Here is a 21,309-nt window from a genome sequence, read left to right as displayed (position 1 = left end):
ACTCTTGAAACTTAAGTTTAAATAGTCATATACTCTTCGCTTATAGGAATATTAGAATTAGAGTGATATTAGTCTAAGAAATTTAGATATTTCTGAATAAGACTAGACCCCGGCACCCTACTAACTGCTGTGGGGCCCGACCGGCTCCGCTATTCTGACGTTTAGCGGTCGATTCGATTGCCGAGCTGAAGGAACATCCGTCCTCCGTCCAACTATTTTGAGATATATCATTATTTCAGGGGCAGTTGTACTATACCAAACAGACTACCATAGGGATAGATAGAAGCATAAGGGCAGTGACCTTCTCGTCTTCGTAAACACAGTCACATTCTCCGCCCGTACAGGCAGTACCCAAACCATGGCGACCACCAAACCACTTATCACCGTCCTCGGCTCCCTGAACATGGACCTAGTCTCCTACGTCCCGCACCACCCACTCCCGGGAGAAACCTTAACATCGACGCGCTTCAACGTATCCCCCGGCGGCAAAGGTGCCAACCAAGCCGTAGCCTGCGCCAAGCTATCCCGCTCGCAACCACCCTCCACCACCACAACCACTTCTTCATCCTCCACCCCTTCCTCCGCCGCCACCACGGACCCAACATCCACAGCCCAGATCCGCATGATCGGCGCCGTAGGCCAGGACACCTACGGCACGCAACTCCTCAGCAATCTCTCCTCACACGGCGTCGACGTATCCGGCGTTCTCGCCCCATCCGGCACCAAGACCGGGTTGGCCATAATCCTCGTCGACGAGCCGACGGGACAGAACCGGATCGTGCTCTCGCCGGAAGCCAACCACTCGCTCGAGGCCACGCAATTCAGCTCCCGCGCCTCCCTAGGCGCGCCCCTGCCCTCCCTTCTAATCATGCAGCTAGAGATCCCGCTGCCCACCGTCCTAGCCTCCCTGCGCTCCGCGCGCGAGGCTTCCGTCCCGGTACTCCTGAACCCGGCGCCCGCGCAGGAGCTGCCCGCTTCCGCGTACGAGGGTTTGGCGCACCTCGTCGTCAACGAGACCGAGGCCGCCATCCTAGGCGGGGTCTCCGAAGCCGACCTGGACGCGTCTCCCGGTCTCGAGGCCGTCGGGAAGACGTTCCTTGGGCGAGGCGTGCAGAACGTGATTATCACGCTCGGGGGCCGTGGCGTGTTCTACATGAGCGCTTCGGGCGCTAAGGGGCTCGTCCCGGCCGAGAAGGCCAAGGTAGTTGATACCACGGCGGCGGGGGACACGTTTGTAGGCATGTACGCGTTAGATGTCGTTTCTGGGAATTTCAACATAGAAGAAGCGGTGAAGAAGGCGAATCGCGCGGCGGCGAAGACGGTAGAGAGGTTGGGAGCGCAAGACTCGATACCTTGGCGGGATGAGTTATAATAAATTATATGTTGATGGGTTATTGGATATTGGGATCAAGAGCTAAATAAACAGGAGTAGGGAAAACAAGAGGGACTTCGGTTACTATAGAAGCGAAGCCCATCGAATACCCTTGTTAGATTATCTTAAGAAAAGTTCTGCCATTACTCCTGCTGTCTAAACCGGATTTTATGAATCTAGTTTCACTTCACTTAGCCATTTTACCTGACCTATTACCACCAACTCCCCAAACTCCAACGTCCTTCTCGCTTTCGTCCATCAAGATGCAATCCCCAACCCCCAGATGGGCTTGAAGAACTAGAAACGCTGTTCTCTTTACCTTCTGGCGTTGATCCGGCGACCGATGGCACTAAACTCTTCAAACTATCTGCACCTATAGACCTCCTATTACGCACCGCTGTCTCCCGTATCAGCTCCCGTTGCCGTTGGACCTCCGACTTGGACTCTGGCCGCGTTGATCCCGGCCGAGAGGTTGGGCCGGGATTTGGTGCATCGACGAACGTCGTAGCGGCAGGAAGTCGGTTGGCTTTGCTCACATGAAAAGCTGGGCGGTTACCTGAAGACGTCCTGCGTAGTTCCGTCCAGATTTTCCTGGCCGGGTCCGAGATTTTCTCCGGGGGCAACTGCCTGAGACTAGCCTGCCGTTGGGGTATAGGAGGAGCTCTTCCTGTTCGATCGGGCAATTTGATAGTGTCATCATTTCCGTCAATCTGGGAGACACCTGCGCCTGCCCATTTTGGTATCCTACAGGGATGAACCCGACTTGACACGATTCTGTGCATGACTTCGCTAGCCCGAGCCGGACCCCAATGGGAGGCAATTATAGCAAACAAGGGGTTAGACATGCGGGTCTGTCTGGGAGACCACGCAGAACATGGGTTATATCGCTTTATAGTCCCCGTAGCCGTCGTCTCTAGTCGAGTCTGGTAATTGGCAATCCCATCTTCAATGAGAGTGTTTCTGAACGCCGGGAAACCTGAGTGACAATAGTTAACTCGGATATGGATGTATTTTGTTTGGATATCCCCCAATTCAAGTTCAAGGTCAGCGATGAGATTGTCCGGATCACACTGGGATGTTCCAGGCTTTTGTGATTTTGAAGTTCCTGGCTCAATGCAAGCTAGTATAAGGTGGCTAGAACCAGGACTAATTGTCCTACATAAGTACTATCATAAGCATAAACCTTTTAGTATGATAAAGTAACATACCTTATTACAGTATCACCTATAAGGTCTATAACACTGCCTTCGGTCGCCGGTAGAATATCTACCTTTATGTTATATAGATATCCATACCTCGACAATCCGGTATCACTACGGTGAGTAGGTAGAAAAGGGGCTTGACCGGCGGTAGAATATGCGGAATCGTAAGTTGGGTTGCTAACACGGGGATGAAATAATTGACCAGAGATCTCAACAGCGGTCCAAATGCTCGACTGCCCATCATCTAGGGTTTTCAATTCAGGTGTGATTGAAACATGCGGAATAAGCATGTATGGATCAGGGGCGAGATCCGGTGTCCGGACATCTACTAAAGTGTTACCGCTACTGAAACGGTGCGTCGGGAACTCGTCAAAGGAAGGTGGTTCTATATATCCGGAATTTGACGATTGTTCCCATGAGGCGATTGTCATAGGCTCACTGGACAATTTAAATACCGAGTCGTCTGAAGAACCACTTAAAACTCGCGAGTCACTGCGATGAGTGGGCTTTGAAGTTCCCATACGAGTAGATAACGAACGTAGCTTCGTGAGAAATGTAGGGGAAAGCGAACGCCCAATCTGTAAGCTCGATGAGCGGCGACATACTGGAAGCTTTCTGGGTTTAGGGGTCACAGGATCCCAAGTATCGCTCGAGACTGTGAGTCTTTGGTCAATGGAAGTTAGGAACCCCTAATTAGAACCTGAGTAATTCACCTGAATTTCTAGTAACGTTTCGTGATTGTTCCTTGAAGCCATGACCAGAAACCGAGGTACCAACACTACTCTGACTCTTCTTTATATTTGCTCTTCTCTGTGATTTCCGGTTCTTCACGACCGTCAATGGCTGGTCAGGGCCACTTTCAACACTTTCGTTGCTGAATATCCTTGGACTCCTGAGTACCTGCATTGACTTTCCCTTCTTGATTACGCGCAACGGCGAAGGGATATCCGTGCTTGACGATTGGCGTTCTCGCATGGTGAACAGGTGGTGGAGGAGTAAGGGTTACACTCGACTCGTTCCTAACTTGGCCGATAAAAGTGCTCTCGATTGTTGTGAAGCTACCTCCTGCAGGATCTATGAGACTGACCTGAGTCTGTTGTAGTTTCCGGCGTCGTAATTTCGTACAAGCGCAGAGATTCGGAAGAAGATCAAACCCTTTCAGAATTGTCCCAGCGACAATCACAACTAAAGCAGTAGGAATAAAAGCAATGGCGCAGATAATACCGGGATGTAGAGGTTGTTCGGTCATATCCGATGCTCAAAGTCGATTCCGAGAATAAGGCGGGTATGGAAGTGGAAATCAAGTGAAAAGCATTGAACGGAAGAATGCAGATAAAACAAGATAACTCGTGTCTTGAAGCTGTATTATCAAAAGTAGTTGAGTGTGGTTAGGAGTAAGATTGAATTGTATATAGTATGGGTATCAAAAATCCATGATTAGAAAACTTCTTAAACTTCTTTTCGTGAGCGCATAAAAAGATGCACTTTCCTCCCTTTCCACCAGATATATATGTATACCTCCTATATGTGGGAAGGCTCAATCAAGATTCGTTGTCTAGGGTTCGTAGAAGGTTATCCTTGACAGCATCCACGTCATTGTCCTCCATACTTAGAAAGCGGATCTGTGTCAAAGTTAGTTGGCGTGTACCTGCTTGTTTAACCTGAGCTTCAGATGGTATAGACCCAAACTTACCACATCATCGGCTGCACCTACTCCACCAAACAAAACAGGCTCGGATAAACTAGCAGACACGGCCTTCTTAACTCTCTCCTCCCATACACCTTCCCAGTTCCACTCACCCGGCTTTCTTGCCGGATCGGGGGTCTTCTTCACTTCGGGGCTGGCGTCTATCGCATCAGCATCGCCGGAAGCTCCAGAAAACACTTTCCCATTGTCGATGCGATGTTGCCGCCAAGCATGCCAGGCACCGGGATTTCCAGCGGCCTCAATGGGGATAGAGTCCAAGACGTCCTCGTCATTAAAGGTGCTACGTATGTACCGCAGGACCTCGTATGTAGATATATCATTTCTCTTGGTTTCTGCGAATCCGGGTGACGCCCCGACGGCGGACCCTTTCGAGCCGGGAGTACCCGCACTGCTCATCGACGGAGGAGGGGGTCGGTGAGGCGTTTGTATACCATCTTGTGGCCCGCTCGATGGTCTACCACTACCGACAATTTGGCCCCGGCTTGACCGCCTAAACCAGCCGGGAAATCCATGCCTCAAGCTAAATCCTCCGGGTGGTAAGCGTTCGGCATCGGTGGCGCTCACTGTGCCGTTGTCTTGGACGTCGGTCGAGTACATATACGTGCTTAGAGGAGTAATTAGGGGGTGGAACATGTCGGTCGAGAAGGTGACTAATGGTGGTAGCCTTGGGTACGAATCGGGAAATGAGATCTGGAATCGCAGTACGGCGGGAGCATAAGGACCTTCACCAATCAATTAGAACATCCTTGAGCGCAACTATGCAGGCACCCGAGCTCTCACCATCCCGAACGAACAATACTCCGGACCAAAGACTAGGATCGCCGGGTGTAAGGCTTACAAAAACGCCTTCAGGACAAGCCTGCTTAAGTCCTGCGCTTCAAGTACAAGTTAGCTATCGCTGTAGATAGGTAGAGACAGTAGTTCTACACCGTAGCACGCACAACTCAACCAAAAGATGTTGTCTTCTCAACGCTGGTAGCGAACTCAATTTGGAGGCCATCTTGCCTCCTCGTACAAAATGGAAAAAGGAAAGGGGAGTTTCTTAAAGTAGAAGTGTAGCCAACGGTAGTTGAGACATTGGGTCCCTAGTCATTTCATGCGTTCCAAGGTTATCACCAGGGCAATTGGCAATTGGTTCAATGAGAATGCCATTAGCTTTTATCGATAAGATGCACATTCACGGCAACTTCCTTTACGTACTACTACTCCCAAGGTTGACCCAGTCAATGCCCCACCTACCGAGATAAGGACGGTGGGACGGTGGGGTAGATAGTCACTCTTAACATCGAAGCTGTAGTTTGCTGTGAGTTCATCTTGACATCCAGTTTACACTCACAGAACAATAAGGCATTAGAATGAGCATGTCAATTCCACACCCAACTATGTTCATCTTATAAAGCTTCTTCGAAAATGTAGACTTACTTTTGACTATACATAGTTAAAATCAATACAGATACTAGAAAGTTTATAACACTGATACTGCCTATTAGCCAGCTCAACTTCAGGCTTTAAAGGCTTCAGGTTCTTAAATTGACCATCCTCAGGTTAAGCAACAAGGAAAGCGACAATAACTCTTGGAATTTCTTGAGCTCGGCAAATCGGAAAATATTTAGGAAGATGTAGGTAGCCATCAAATATAAGACATACATTCATTTTGTATTCGAGATGTGTTAGTTATTTCTGTTACCATCAATCCATCTTGTAATTGGTACAACATGCTTCTATTTATTGCTATTACAAAGAAATCAATGATTATCACAACACTCAACACTGAAACAAACTTAAACTAGGTAGACTCGTATAGCAACCGCCATCTGACTTCGCTTACTCTGATAGAAAAGGTTAACATGTGATATGGATTGAAAAGAGGCTTCTGGAGCAAGGAGTCAAAGCAGTGTGATTTTGGGCCTTTAAAGTCGGTATTCGTGTATCTTAAACCTTTATCCATCTTACCTAAAGGGATTATAAAGCATCGTATATCCGGTGAAGGAGGATATGCGTCCCACACGTCTAACAGTTCAGTGACTATAGGCCCGATAAGATGTATAACAATATCTAGTTAGTAGTAGACCTAACTCCCATGTTTAGAGAGGAAATTTCTAGACACAGGCTCGGGCGATACCTAGGGAATAGGAAGTAGTCCTATAGCCCATAAAGATGACCTAAAAACAACTGTAACAACTTCGTAATAGCAAATAATAGGTAGGCGACTAAACTGGATATCTGTTACTCTAGAAACCAATCATTCGACAAGGCAAAAAAGGCAAAGGAGTGTATTCAAAAGTATCCCAAAGCCTCGGAACCGGTCCATCTCAATAGGGCTGCAAGAATGAAAAACCCCCTTCGTCGTCGGCTCAAGAACCTATGCCCTCCCTTCTACTAAGAGCCTCTTTTTCTCTTCCCCTCCCCGACTTTTGTCTTCTCCGTACATACATAGGTCGACGTAATTCATCATCAAAATAGGGGTATTTGAACTTTATCATACAAAATCAAGCTCTTGATAAACCATAGATAAAAGAACAAAAATAACTGCCTCGCGCATCCCGCAACTTGGGGTCTCGCCTAGGAAACAGATATTAGTCCATTCCTCATGGCCTCGTTTAAATATAAATCTGAGATAGTGGGTAGGAATAATCGTCCTAGATAACACCCTATACTCTCAAATTCGTCGTAGATCAAACCCGAGTCTGATGCTCTGTTTTGGTTTGCGTTTTTCTTTTTCGTTCCCATTATCCGCCACCTTGCTGTCCTCCAAAGAAGAATCCGTCAAAAAGGTCGACTTGCTGTCCGTCGCTAAAATCGTGATGCATCCCCTCCCAACCTAAACCGAAACCCATGTCCATCTGAAGGTCATTGTTAATAATACCATCGCCGTTCGGTTGTTCCTGAATACCCTGCAGGAAGTCCATGCCCTGTAAATCCGAATAGTTTATCCCACTAGGTGTGAAATTGCTCGCCGGTGACCTGATCAGATTGTAATTCGAGTTTCCGGTATTTTGGGAATACTGTTGCCCCTGGTTGGATTGTGGCGTCATACTATTGACAGATACAGGAGAGTTGGTGTGTGCCCCCGGAGAAGGAAGGAGAACGGGATCTATGGCTGAGTTATCCGGAAGCGATGCTGCATCAGATATGCTACCAGCGCTAAGGTTCGACTGTGGCATAGAGCGTAGCATCGAGTACCCATCTTGTTCTGTCTTAACGTTAGGCATAGAAAGGCGGAAACCGCCGGATTGCGCCCCTCCTTGTATAGAACCCATCTGCGACGGGGTCTCCATTGAATTGTAACTTTCCTGCCCCGGAGTAGTATACGACGACACAGTCCGAGACCCAGAGTGATGAGCCTTATGTCTGTTGGCCGTCGCATCTCTAGCATTGATATAATCGCCCCTTTCATTGTTTCTTGAAGAACGTTTGTTTCGGTGTAACACTTGTCCAAACCCGCCTGTAGAATTCGCCATCTTAATAGTTGCTTTCGCTGTTCGATCGAAAGCATCACGGCAGGCTTCTGCTGGTGGACACTTCTCAATGAGGTCCGTGAAAACCGAAGTAGCTGCTAGGATCGTGAAATCGACTTCGTCCATTGTCTGTAGCCGTATTAACCACACAGTTCAAATCTATGGATAAAAACTTACCAGTCGACTCCGAACTACGTGAGAATGCCAAATCGCATAAAGGTAGGATATTCCTGCCATGAAAAGATGGTGTGTGGCTAAATATGTGTAGTTGACGAGGCCAACTAGATGCAATTGCCTGTATAGACGTAAAATCTTCTGACCAGCTTCAGCAACTTTGACATATACCCTCTCTTCGTCTTCTCGAGACTCGGCGGCGTAAATAGACGGGCTATTAACTTCTTTCGAAGTATTATATTCGCCTTCAAACATGGCCGGTACGCTTAAGCTTTGTCGATAGAGCATAATAATAGCCTGCCAATAGTTCAGCTCCAGGAATTCAGGTGAAAATGCGACTCCCGAGTCCTGCTTCGTTGGCGCTGAGTTCTTCCACTCGTATAGTCGTTGGTCGATATTTCTCCGCCAGTTCCTAAAGGAATCAAATTTTTGCAAGAAAGGTGATGGAAGCTGAGTATGCATATACTCGTTCCTAGTATTCTGTCCATTGAACCTAGCCATCTGCGTTTGTTGATACTGCAAAACTTGCAAAATCTCAGATTGTAGCAGCCGCAGTCGAAAGTAATGCTTGGCTACAATCTTATACGTGGGCTCGCCCTCGGCTGGGCGACCCATAAAGCCGGCATGGGTGATATAACGGTCGTCTAACATGGAGGGAAATTCAGTCGTGATTACTTGATCTGACACGCCAAACGGTCGTCCAACACAAGTGCTAACAAGCCGATCAAACGAATAAGTGCACCACCAAAGTCGTCGTCTAAGGTCGCGAGTAAACTCCCGCCTCCCTCTTTCACGTAAGTAAGCTTCTCGTTTGTCACCTGTCTCGTCAACTTTAGACTTAGCCGTAAGATCAAACTCGACATCCTTCCCGTCTTCATAGTGAAGGCCCAAGTCGACTGCCAATCTCACGGCAACGCCGACAATATACCTGGTTTTGACGTTAATGTTTGGTAACTTGATACAGGAGCTCGTGGAGACGTTGACACGTACCATAGCCCCGGTGGGACTGGGCGAAGTAGAGCAAAATTTGCTAGGAGTAACACGGCCTGGAGCTCCTCTAATCCCCCGCCACTGTTGCTCAGGCAGGCTTCCAGATGAACGACGGCACTAGCGTGATACTCCTCGGGTTGAGCCTGCTTTCTCTCCTCGCCACCGGCTTTGGCAGAAGTCGTCTGTGCGTCCATAATAATACCACCTCCGATTGCATATACCATATTTAACACATAAAGTTCTTTTGGGCCTCGTACCCTACCTTCATCCGCATACGCACGATCGAACATCTGCATGAAGTCATCTCGATGGAGGACAGGTATTTGAGGATTGGCGTGTTCGAAATACAATTCTACCAATTTGATGGCCAGGTCCTTAGGAGGAAATTCGGCCGGTCTGATAGTGGGTCGCGTATGGAGGCCGAAGAATGAATCACGCATTGACGTGCTTGAGACGGCTGCGGCTCCGTTCCCGGCAATTGGTCTATACGGCCGGATACCGGTCTTATCAGAGCTCGACTTCTGGTCCCCGACAGAAGACTGGACAGCAGCGAATACCACGCGCGCAAATGATATTCCGTTAGCAGATCCGAGATGTCTCTGTCCGCCACCATGTCTCGCTATCTTAGCCGGCTTCTCCATCTCGTCACTGTTCTTTTGTGTTTTTGTGCCACCTGAAGTTTCCGCGATTCCAGTAGCGGTCGAGGGCGCGCCATCTGTGGTTGACCTTCCAAGCCCTCCATCAGCCCCAGGGCGCGAACAATATTCAAGGTTATCAGCAGGCGGGAATTGGATGTTGTTGCGACGAAGCAGGGCTTCCAATTGGTCGACACGGGTTTCCAGATAGTAAACATAACTAAGGTATGTATCAGCCACGCGACTACGTAGATCAACGATATTGGGTATACTTGATGGCAAACTGACCTGCGCGGTATCTCTCTTTTAGTTATAGGGTCGTAGCCAACGCAGGCTACCCTAGCCTTCTCACAGCTGGCACAACTGGGTAGCTTCTGGTCACATCTATTCTTGCGCAACCGACAGCGGTTACAAGCGCTGACATTGCGGAAGCTGCTAGACTGGCCGATTTTGGAGCCATGACCGGCGCCATCATGCGACGAGTGTTCGGTAGTGGGAGAGGCAGGGCCTCCATTCCCGGTTGACGAAGGCGAATCCTTATCCGGAGAGGAAGCACGTTGGCGTTTCGAAGGATGCGGGTCCGGAGACGGCGGTGAGCGCGGTGGCATGGCGCCGAGGTCCAGGTCCATCTGTAAGAAAAAATTGCCAGTCGCGGAAGCTGCCTGAATACCGACCGACTACGCACGACTACCCACAAGAGGCACAAATGGTTGGTGTTGGGTTGCGCCAACCAGGAGTAGTCTGCGGTGGTTCTGCGGCTGAGGTAAGCTGGATTCGGGCGGCTACTCGAAAGGACCAAACATTCCCCGCTCCATTTCTGAGCTCAACTGAGTGAAATGGGTAGCTAGCTAACAAGGCAATCAATGGAAAAACGCGAATGCAAGGGCGCCAAGGTATAGAGAGGACTAGGGTGTAAATGGTATGCAAATGTGGTAACTGCAGTATATTGAAGCTATGACGATGCGGATGTTGTCATTTCAACCAAGGCGTAAGCGTCAAGGGTTGCGAGGCTCGAGGAGGCTGAAATCTGAGATGGAAAAGTTGTAAAAAGGCAGATGGGAATTTCTAAAAAGCGCGGACTTCGGCGGCGGGAGGGACGGCGGAGACAGACAGGGTCGCTCCTCCTGCATGCAACTCTAGTAAGCTGTAACCGGATCTTTTGCTCCTGCTACTTAGGTAGATTATGGAGATTATGTAGATAGATGAGATTGCTCTAGCTGACGGGGTTATTCGGCGATTTAGACATCCACGGATATAGCCTACGACGTCACTACCAGTTTCCACGGTTGCAAGCTGATTTGCGCATAACTTGAACAAATACTTTCGAGCAATTGGAGTTCTATTGTTGGGGGTTATCTTTTATCTCTTGAGGTTTTACTGATAAGCCACCTGCGCTGCCTGGGCTAGCTGCGGCGGATACACTAGATTCAAGGTTCCGAGACACTAACGAACTAACGAAATCCCATTTCACTTTCCAACTGTTAGGATGCAGAGATCCGTGGAGAATTAGCAAGTCGAGCTTGCCCTTATTTAGGGGACCTCTACAACATCGAAGGTAACAATGTAACAAACCCCCACAGAACCCACTTCTGTTCCACACGCCCGCCTCGTTACAACTTCCAGAAGCGAGCTAGGTTAATCCTTCGTCCAATCAATTACCCCGAAAGACTTGCTAAATCATTTTTTAAACCGAGCTCCTAACGTCCGCTGTTGTCCGGGTACTTGGCGTATAGCTTTAGTACATAAAGGTGGGTCTGATGCACTCGGCAGCTTAAATCTCAGTATCGGATATTCATTTAATAGAGGTTGAGATCTACGTCAAAAGCCACGTCCATCCCCGCATTCGACTTATGCATGTTAGTACCTGGAAGTTAAACTATTATTGATGTTACGTCTCTTTTCTATTGCTATGGCCGATGCTAATTTGTGCTCTCAATACGAAAGCTCGGCATGGTCGGGATGAGTCGACTTGCCTAGGTAGACTTTGACATTCTTACCTACCTAGGTGGGTAGTGAACTTCTTTATTCTCTGATGTATTAATAGAAGTTGACGACAGCGATGTCTCAGTTGAGATACTATGTACTAGGTACAGTCCAAATTTGACGTACCTAACTTAGTACGTACATAGTACGTACATAGTACGTACAGATATCTACGGATATATAACATCATTCCTCACATTAGGGGATATAACAGGTCTCATCAGGGTATGAGTACCGTTTATGTGATATGTTTCACGGCATGAACTCTCGAAAGTGTAGGTAGCACTATGGAATGACTATCAGCCCATCTCTTGATATCCATATTCAATTGCGGTAATAGACACGAATTTTTCGTCGCGGCTTCGTTCCATTTTAATGATCGGGAACTACCAAATTTTTACTTAGAGATGCTCGATTTCCTCCAATCACGAGAATTGGATATATTGAGTGTGGTTACTTACCTACATATACGAGCAGTCTTCTTGCCTCCGTCAGTTAACCTAGGTACCTACACGTAGCAGGCAGGTATAACCTTGTTCATATGTCTACATAGTAAGTACCTAGTGAGTTATAGTTGGTCTTTCCCTGTATACCTAGTCACTGACCTATAACCTGGTATAACTTAGCTATAGGTTCTTTCCATATAATATCCCCGGTTATTTAAGAGAAGGGGATACAGAGACCGCCTTTTGAAATATAAAGTATCCTAAATGTTTAATTGCAAAGTGGAGAATCAAGCCATCAAGGATCTTCAACCTTTCAACTTGTCAAAAGAATACTTCATACCTCCATCTTATCTGTGCCTAGGACTCTTCATGAACTATACGTACGCTCTCCGAAAACCACCACGGCACTCTTGGGAAGATAACGGACCGGAGTAATGCCATATACCTATAGTAGCGCTCATGTTCCGATTGTACAGTTCCCACCGATATGTCATATGATTTCTGCATCTAATTCAATTCGTAGACGCCGGCCTCCTCAATCCCAAAATCGCAACCAATCATGCGGACATTCTACCCATCAAAAACGCACGATTCGACGGGCTTTGACCGATGAGCAGAGACAGTATCTAATAGATTCCTAGAACGACCTTGTCGATAATGTCCCGGACGAAGATGCTACAGCTGATGACGTTCGAACGTGGCTGTTCATGGTCCTTCATCGCCGGTCTCATCCGGATCCCGAACGTATCAGTATGTGGCATCAAGAGTTCCATCTCTCGAAGAAATGAGAACTTCATAGTCGAGCTGAATTAGTTCGATGTTGTTTCTCCCAAGGCATAACCGAAACTCAAGGATTTCCCTCTAAGAAAGCGTCTATTCATTTATTTACTAACTCATATTATTGAAGTGGACAAACTCAACTGGTCGGGGCGAGACCTACATCATGCCTCGCATTTCGCCACAAAACGGCGACTCCGGGATGAAGCTGATGGGTCAAACATTGCTCATGACGTACACGACGCTGCCAAGGTGAGTCCGGTTGGGTATGAATTGGAAGCCCCCGACTAACTTCGAACTTCAGCAATGGCGTCGAAAGGAGAAATTACGACGAAAGGCTCTCAAATCCCGGAGGCTACGTTAGTAAACGAGGGTTAGGGCTTCACGGTCGAGTAAGGGACATATCCGAGCATCAAGACCCCAAAGTACGAGGCGGGATATCGTTCCGGTTGACCGCTAGGTCGGGCACGCTTGCCTAGGAGCCAAGTCTAGACATCGAATTCACAAATCCCTACTTCAGATTGGCCTGAATAGCATTCCCCTATTTGCACGCTTATACACTCATTCTTCATCGACTACAGGGTTCAATTGCCACAGCCAGGAATAAAAACGCCTCGTGATTCCTGAATCCACATACTAGATAAACAACCTAGCAAGTTTTCATCCCACTTTCACCGCAATTTATTCTCCGCATAGGCCAGTTTTATAGACCGCCAAAGAGGTCTGGCCCTTTCTCCAAGGATGTCCACGTAATCCGTCTGGCTATTCACTGCCTGCGAGAAGGTAACGTATGGCTTCTGAGTGTGTGTACGCTAGGTAGCATCATGGATCTTAAATATGCAGGGAGGTCGATCAACTGTTGTTACGTTGGGGGAGGGTCTAAGCCTTACAAGGCCTGCAAGGCTCAACTGGTTGATATACCTGGATCTCCTTACATACCTTGCCAGTTAGTCGCGGTAGTCGCTCTAGGTAGATGAGCTATTGGATATCGTGTCACCTAGGTATGCGACTTCCTGCGAATTAACTGCCGATGCTACGTCATATAAGGCTCCGTCGGATGGCTGGTGTTTGAAATGATACCTATCTAGGTAAAAGTGAAGCTGTTGGGCTCCTATAGAGATATAGGGCGTGATAGCTATCCCATAATCCGAGCCTATTCATGTGGCCGTCGGTCCTCGTATAGCTTCATTATGAGCTTTTACGATATTCGGTCTACATATACTACACAACTTCTTGGTATATGGATGGTTTGATGGCTGATCTATACGATATGCTCTTGTAATATTGATCGACCGTCGCTCTAGACAACAGTAGTACCAACTGCTACGATTATACGAGACGGCAAGATCCCTAGTTGTGTGAACATGTGTTGGGGAAGCACAACAGACGAGAACCTTAAGTATAAATATGTGCCAGAGATATTGAATTTGATTAAGTTGAATGACCGGTTTCGTCTGTTCGACTCCTCTTCTCCAAAACCCATCTATCCTAAACGCCTTCGTGTATCGTTTGACCCTTAAAATGACAGATCCGTGAAGTACCCAACGTAATGATAACAGTGCTCGCTAAATAGATAATACTAATACTAATAATAGTGACAAAAAACATCTTGCTAATAACGCCTTGATCCCCCGTGTTGAAAATGATGCCGGACAAGGTATAACAATAACTGTTCCAGCTACTTTTTCCGAGCCTGTCCGCCCCCTTTTCCATGCCCAAATTCAACTTTGTCTTTCCTAGTACACGATGTTGTTTCTTCGTCTTGGAAAAAGAAAGATGGTGACTCCTAGCCCAAGTGTGATTCCCGAAAACCGTTTTTCGTTTTGGTGCCATTGTACATTGGTATCGCAGTAATTCCCTTCCTCGGAAACAGAGATGAAATCTAGTTGCCCAACCCAGTCTATGTTAAATAGTAAGTAGTAGAAATTATCCTTTTCCCCAACCAGAGATGTAGACGACCAGGCTAAGACAGTTCGAAATATGAGATGAGAGACGAGAAAGATCGGTCGCCAAGAAAAGGAACAAGTCATTAAACGTCGTAACCCAAATGTTCCAAGCTCCCTGTTATACCTGGAATCCCACCGAGAATGAAATGATAGCCTTGGAATAGGCCAAGAATTGGCTCCAATTCCAGTCCATGATCATGATCCAGATGAAACTGCTCGCTCAGCGACCTGGGTATCTTCGGGTTGACCATTTTCTGTGTTGCTAGCGGGTGTCGGTTTGTCGGCACGACTTGGTAATTCTTGAATTTGGAGTCCCACGATTGCTCCACCAATGGCTACGAAAGCACTGCACCACCACGCCAATCCCGAGTAGCCTGTCTTTAAACCAATAGCGTAGAGAATCCCGGAAATCGTTGGGCCGAACGCACGGCATAAGCTCGCTGTCGATGCTGCCACGCCGTTGATGGTGCCGAGGGCTAAGTGGCTGGGTGCTGAATCTGCGGTTAAGATAGCGTTGCTCGGATATGCCATGCTCGCAAATGTGCATTTCCAAACCAACACCATTCCAACTCCTATCATGCGGTATTTCTCGGGCAAGAGCACCAGATATGGCGTAATTAGGTAGAGTGAAAAGTAGGCGAGAACTAGAAAGCGGAATAGACGGCGGGCCCCAAAGTGTTTCAAAACTGGCGGGATGATGAACATGTTGACAACCAACTGATAAGCTCCTTGGGCGCTTAGAACGATACCGACTGTTTTACTGTCGAGACCGAAGCCATCAACAAACTTGAAAGGTAGCTTAACGGGCATGGGATGATCTGGCGGAGCAGTGCTCAAGAATACCGGGAATAGTTGATCAAAAGTCATCGTGTGACTTTGAGGTCAGGTTAGTCGGGTTTGAGTTCTTGGCTCAGTAGCGGGGAAACCTACAAGGCTAAGATTCCGAACGAGATAATGTTCAGGACTACTGGTCGAGTGAAAATTTTGGACATTCCAAGGTTCAAGTCTCCACGTCCACTTTCGAGTTCGAGCGAGTCCCATGAAATTGAAGGAACAGAGGCGGACCTAAGGCGTGGTGAGTTTTCAGGCGAGTTTTCGTTCGTCTGATAACCGGGCAACTGCTCATCGTGATCCAGGAGCGGCTGGGCTTCCATCTCGGCCATCTTCGACTTCTCATCTCTCGGCTCGGCGCAATTCCGAAATACCGGTAAGCACGAAATAATCCAATTTCCAAGCGCTAGTCCGCGATCCGGCTTTAATTTCTTCTCGGCGTGGGTTTCCTCGAGAAATAAGATTCCGTTGATAACTCCAATGAGTACGATGAAAGCGCTGAAGAGATTGGGAAGCAGATAAGGATATCTATCCCAAATAGTTCCAGGCGGGAACAGACTCGGATAACTGATACATGGCCTAGCGAGCGCGCCGCCGATCATTGGACCGATGATCGATCCAAGGCACCACACGACGGGCATTATGGTATAAGCTCGAGCTGTTAAAATTAGCTATCCGGCTCGGAGCACCCAATGGCCATGACCAACTCACGCTGATGCTCCTTGGAGGTCACCAATTCGGCCACGGTTGTCTGAAGTACGCCCATATTTCTGGCTTGGCGTTAGTAGATAGCTTCAAAAGTGATCAGAATTGGTGCCGTACCCGTTCAGAAGTCCTCCAACGGCTCGAGCAATGAGAGCAACTGTCAGGTTAGGGGCGAAACCGAATATCAAGACGCTAATCGCGGTACCGATGAGACCCGTGAGTAAGACCGGCTTCCTTCCAATTTTGTCACTTAGACGTCCCCATAAAAGACCCGTCGAGAATTCAGCAAAGGTGAAGGCTGATGTGACCATGCCGGCGTAAAATGAGATTCTACTCTTATCTTCGGTGATGTGAAAGTCCTCGATCATAAAGTAGATGTACGGAAATATGCCCATGAAAGCAATTGGCTCGCATATTCGACAGATTGCTAGTTGGCGGCGTATCAGCGTGAGCTCCACCGTGAAATATCCTTACCTAACTACGAGGATGGCCGTTATTCTTGTCATACCTAGGACTAGCATTTGCCGTCTCGGGAACGGCGGTACGGTGCTATTACGCTCACTCGTCGAAGGACGGTTGTCCCTCGAAAATAAGATACTCCTCATGGTTGTGGTAGTGAGTTCCGCCGAGCCCCGCGCTACATGAAAGGCCCGATGGAGCGGGAAGCGGGAAGAGAGTACGATGGCGGAGGCTTAGATAGTTGCGATCCAGGGATCTCTGATTTGGGACTAAGCAATGACTTGGAAGATTCCCTTGAAGTCTTAAGTTGGAGGAACTTTTCAGGTATCTGGGGCCTGGGTGTAGAGGGACCCTCGATGGCTTTTATGAATCAGGTAATGTCAGGGTCTGGGTCAGGGTTAAGGGCGAGAGTCAGGGTGACTAGCAGGAGTGACTTGTCAACCTGGTACGGTTGAGTTGTTATGGTCGACAAAGGCTGTGTGTAAGATAAGCTGCAGAAGGAAAGCAAAGGTGAATAATCAGCTTGGCATGCCGGGAGGAGAGGAAAGACAGCTGATAGAAGTAGACTAGAAACAATGCAACGACTGGTGGACGTATCCATGGCGGAAGACGGATATTAAGTCATTTAATATTGGAACCAGCGGTGACAGATGTTAGGGCGAAAAGCAAAGTGCCAGTGCAAGTGCGAGTGCAAGTACAAGTGCAATAGATGATCCTTCCAGCGGTGCCAGGTGTAACGCGGCGATGGTCTCACAAGGTATGGAGTCCCAACTTCGTGGAAACAGCTCTCGTAGAAGCCCAGAAGTGGACTGCCCCCCCGGTGGATCCCTCATCCCATGCTCGAGAGCGGTACGGGGTATACGATGACATGTACCTGCGAATGAGAAAAGTCGGGACTTGGCTCCAGCGCAGGAGCCTTACGAGTTGCATACATGATGTAGAGAGGAAAGTGGAAGTGCAGCCCGCTGCCCGACTCGAATGACCACGCGGGTAGCGGGAAACGTATATTTTTTTTGAGACTAGGATGACAAGGAAGAGGGAAGCACCAAGCATCCATAACCATACCTGCCTACCCAGCAATACCAGCATACCCAGCATAGCACATCGCACTTGCACATTACGCATCGAAGGGTTGATGACAAGTACCAAGTACACGACGGATCCCTACTAGCTCCTTTTACTACCCTACTCCGGCACATTGCTCTCTGACAGGTGCATACAAGGGTTAAAAAAGTAGGTAGGGTACTATGTAAGGTTAGGGTAAGGTTAGGGAAGGTACATTGGCAGTAGAAAGCCGCTCCAGAGCTCCCGGTATCCGCCAACTTTGCTACATAGTAGCAGGTACTATGTATGGTGTCTGTAGAAGCAAAGAATAAAAGGGCTGTGAACCTTTCCTTCTTGGGTTTAAGCCGTTCAATAATAAGCTAATAAGCTAATAAAGCTAATAAAGCTGGCCGGTTATGAGCGTCGACCTCATTGGCAATTTCACCACACACCAAAAAAAACTGAACGGTGGAGCCTGCCGAGGATCTGAGCGAATGGGCCTGACACGACACTTTTTAGTTTTAGGAGAGATGGAATGTAGTGATGTTGCTTAAGCACCTGGCAGTCTGCGTCCAAGCAGCGGTGAAGGATAAGTTGGAACCCACAGCCTTTTTTTATTATTATTTTATTTTTCCCCTGGGCTGGTTCGTGAGCGAGGCTAAAGAAGGTAATCGGAGAGTAAAAAAATAGACGACCCCCAACAATGGGTGACCAGAAGTAAGTGGGATTGGACAACGGAAATAGCATACAACTGGGGTATTTTGAGATGAACCGAATGGCCGGTACGGGGGACTTGACAGAAAAGCGTTTACCATCCAAGGAATGACGCAGATTGTGCAGAGAGCCTTCAGCCCAGCTCGCCAAGCCTCGTTTTTTTAATGTAGGTAGGTTATGTAGGTATGTATGGACCTTGGTTCTTGGAACCGACGATAACCCGTCTGCCCGTTTTGCCCGTCCCGCAGCCACGAGAGCCACGAGAGCCACGAGATTTTTTAAAGATTTCATTTCTATATGTGCGGGCGTGTGACATGCGGACGCAACAGAGCTGCAACCCACGAAGTCGGAATGCAGTCCCCGTCTCTTTCATATCATGCGCAATGCTGTGTCACGACGGTAGTCAGCGCAGCGGAATTGCCGCGCTTGGTACGTTTCGTCGGTGCTGCTGCCCGTTTTGAAACTTTGCTTCAATCAACATCATCACGTCGGCTCTGCATATCCGTCACCGTTGTAGATTGTATGTGACCCGTCCAGCTTAACGGCGGGGAGCGAGGTTATGCCGCCATGTAGGTAGAATATTATGTTTGTGACCGCTTCAAACGTCATAGAACCCGAAAAATCTATCTCACCCGCGCTGGAGCCGGCCTCTTTATGATATGGGCTGTCTATCTCGGGATGAGAATGAGGCGAGTTTGGTTAGTAGAAACTGCTTTGGGGTAACGATGTCGTTATCTGACGATGGCAATTCTTACCGTAGGTAGGCAATGCAACACAGTGTACGACGCTTTATCCTTGTTGCAATAACCTTGTATCTGGGTACGTGCGGTAATCGTTTTTTCTTCTTCGAAATCTAATATCAAAGATCAGCAACTTTGGTACCGGGCTCTGCCGCCGATCAAATTGATGTACAGGTGTATCTGGTATATGCAACTTCTTCACCTTGGGCGGTGGCTTCGATCTTGGCTGCTCCCCCTTTCCAACTGGTCGGATTTCCGTCCCACATCCTACCGGTACTCGATATCAAATCTATCAGTTTGTTTACGACTTGAAGCTAGCTACGGAAAAAAAAGTCACATGTATATTCCCGATCCCCGATACCTTCCGGGCTAGCTATAGAATTGCCGTTCAATACAGAGGTGGGGATTGTTGTCTTGTCAGCTGAGCGCATCGTACACGTAGCTTGACGATCCGAAAAGAGCCTTTGCAAGTTTCGTACAATCTCACCGTCGAAGACCCCACAGTTGACTTCTTTCCGATGGGGGTTAGCCAAGTTTTTTTTTTTCTTTCCTTCTTTTCTTCCCCCAAAGCCTAGAGCAGGCTATGGAACATATCCGTAACGTTCTAGAAGAGCGGTGTTAGGCCGGTCCCTGTCAGACCATGTGGCAAATGAAATTTCATAATATTGTGTGCGTGCTCATATAAGGGGGTCCCTATGATTCCGGGTGGGATGAGGGGTACATTGGTGCAGTGGTGCAATACAAAGCGAGATGAAGATGACATCTTTTTCTTTTTCTTTCCTCCCTTTTTCGAACTTAGGGTAAGGGAAGCCTAGGCATCTTGTCTGATAGTAGGGGTCTAAGAGTTCCGCGGCGTATGAAGCCGGCGTACCGGATGAGATCCGGTGAGCCACCACCTGAGCACGAAACATGCGCGGCTGCGGAGAAGCCGAGAATATTCGAGGAATATCTATTACCTAGCAGCCTACTAGGTAGCCAGCTAATAGCCGTTTTGGTTTTTTAGCCTTAGCGAGAGGTATTCGCAATAAATGCGAGATCGCCTGTTTTGAAATTAGATAGGACGCGTCCTTTTCGTGTGTTGAGACAGCGCACATGGCAATGGGCTGTAATATTTCTAGGCTCTAGCTGGGTTCAAGCTAGGTACCTGCTGCATAGTAGGTAGGCTCTGCAAGGCTCTGCGCAGGGATATTCAATCGCTCACAAATAACAGAGATTCGGGTTTTCGCCCTGTTAAAAAGCGCACGGCTATCATGATCATCCAATATCGGGGATACCATATGGCGTAGTTTCATGTGCAAGGATAACCCTTGCTTGACAAGCCCGACCCAACCATTTGGCGCCTTGATATTGAGTACCGGAAGCTTGCCGTTTAGGAAAAGTGCAATTCCTGTTCGCCCTGAACGCCAAGCCACAAGTGTATTATAGTATATACTTCGCTAGTAACTCCTTATAATATTCTTTCCCCCCCTATCCTTCGCTATTTCTCTTAGGGTCCAGGTAGATCTGATTTTATCGTTCCAGGAATTGTTCTCGTCTGGAAAAGGGGGGGATAGACGCGCATGCAGAAACGATCATATGATCTAGTTATATGTCCCGAAACAAGATCGATATCGATGTTGTATTGTTAGGATCATCGACCCAGCATAACTTTAATCAAATTCAAGAAGGAGGCTGAAAAAAAAGTTCCTAAGTCTGAACAAATCGAGAGTAGCTAAATCATGCATGAATCAGTGGACACCCGCGATCAGACTGATAACGGAAGGCTAGATTTAGATATTCTGCATACATGTGGAACATGCAATGTCGTGCAGCGGAGGTCCACGTTTGATGAGGCACGTCAACATCGTACACAACCTACTTGTTCCGGTCATCTGGATGCGTGTGAAAGGATGGGAATCTTTCTGTTCAGTTTATCTTTCCCATGACATCCGTATTGTGGCAGAGCCTGCTGCGTTGTCTCCAGTGGCCAAAGGGCTGTCGGGTCCCGGGGACCGCATTACGTCAATAGCTCACCGCCCCTTTTGGTTCGACATTGGACTTGATGATAAAATTCTGCGGCGGTGCCCGATCAGAAACTTGCACGTATCAGCTGGTTGGATCAGAAGATGTCGAGTGCCGTGAAACT

At 48.0% G+C, this 21,309-nt stretch overlaps 6 protein-coding genes across 6 annotated transcripts; 1 reads left to right on the top strand and 5 right to left on the bottom strand.

Annotated features, from left to right (window-relative positions):
- Window positions 1–3: 3 nt before the first annotated feature.
- F4807DRAFT_420705 (Ribokinase-like protein) lies at window positions 4–1,520 on the top strand. The gene has a single exon (XM_047997511.1). The coding sequence runs from the start codon at window positions 359–361 to the stop codon at window positions 1,370–1,372; it is 1,014 nt and encodes a 337-aa protein (XP_047855395.1). The 5' UTR covers window positions 4–358; the 3' UTR covers window positions 1,373–1,520.
- F4807DRAFT_420703 (uncharacterized protein) lies at window positions 1,521–3,736 on the bottom strand. The gene is made up of 3 exons (XM_047997510.1): window positions 3,288–3,736; window positions 2,581–3,229; window positions 1,521–2,527 (listed from the first exon to the last, which is right to left on the bottom strand). The coding sequence occupies exons 1-3, from the start codon at window positions 3,547–3,549 to the stop codon at window positions 1,585–1,587; spliced, it is 1,854 nt and encodes a 617-aa protein (XP_047855394.1). The 5' UTR covers window positions 3,550–3,736; the 3' UTR covers window positions 1,521–1,584.
- Window positions 3,737–3,771: 35 nt separating this feature from the next.
- On the bottom strand, window positions 3,772–5,394 carry F4807DRAFT_420701 (UBC-like protein). Its single transcript, XM_047997509.1, has 4 exons — window positions 5,224–5,394; window positions 5,063–5,157; window positions 4,268–5,004; window positions 3,772–4,196 (listed from the first exon to the last, which is right to left on the bottom strand). The coding sequence occupies exons 1-4, from the start codon at window positions 5,280–5,282 to the stop codon at window positions 4,116–4,118; spliced, it is 972 nt and encodes a 323-aa protein (XP_047855393.1). The 5' UTR covers window positions 5,283–5,394; the 3' UTR covers window positions 3,772–4,115.
- Window positions 5,395–7,011: 1,617 nt separating this feature from the next.
- F4807DRAFT_451102 (uncharacterized protein) lies at window positions 7,012–10,147 on the bottom strand (the record flags this gene model as incomplete). Its single annotated transcript, XM_048000208.1, has 4 exons — window positions 7,012–7,869; window positions 7,918–8,842; window positions 8,905–9,759; window positions 9,828–10,147. The coding sequence occupies 4 exons, from the start codon at window positions 10,145–10,147 to the stop codon at window positions 7,012–7,014; spliced, it is 2,958 nt and encodes a 985-aa protein (XP_047855392.1).
- A 3,786-nt stretch (window positions 10,148–13,933) lies between these two features.
- F4807DRAFT_451101 (MFS general substrate transporter) lies at window positions 13,934–16,832 on the bottom strand (the record flags this gene model as incomplete). Its single annotated transcript, XM_048000207.1, has 6 exons — window positions 13,934–13,957; window positions 14,920–15,565; window positions 15,622–16,180; window positions 16,234–16,292; window positions 16,345–16,654; window positions 16,736–16,832. 6 exons carry the CDS (start codon window positions 16,830–16,832, stop codon window positions 13,934–13,936), a joined length of 1,695 nt encoding a protein of 564 aa, XP_047855391.1.
- A 1,128-nt stretch (window positions 16,833–17,960) lies between these two features.
- On the bottom strand, window positions 17,961–19,042 carry F4807DRAFT_41762 (uncharacterized protein). Its single transcript, XM_047997256.1, has 2 exons — window positions 18,289–19,042; window positions 17,961–18,230 (listed from the first exon to the last, which is right to left on the bottom strand). The coding sequence occupies exons 1-2, from the start codon at window positions 18,733–18,735 to the stop codon at window positions 18,111–18,113; spliced, it is 567 nt and encodes a 188-aa protein (XP_047855390.1). The 5' UTR covers window positions 18,736–19,042; the 3' UTR covers window positions 17,961–18,110.
- Between the last annotated feature and the right edge of the window lie 2,267 nt (window positions 19,043–21,309).

This window comes from Annulohypoxylon truncatum (genome assembly GCF_022578515.1).
Source record: "Annulohypoxylon truncatum strain CBS 140777 unplaced genomic scaffold F4807scaffold_11, whole genome shotgun sequence".
NCBI lineage: Eukaryota > Fungi > Ascomycota > Sordariomycetes > Xylariales > Hypoxylaceae > Annulohypoxylon > Annulohypoxylon truncatum.
Note: the sequence above shows the minus strand (reverse complement) of the source record. Positions and strands in the feature narration are given on the sequence as shown.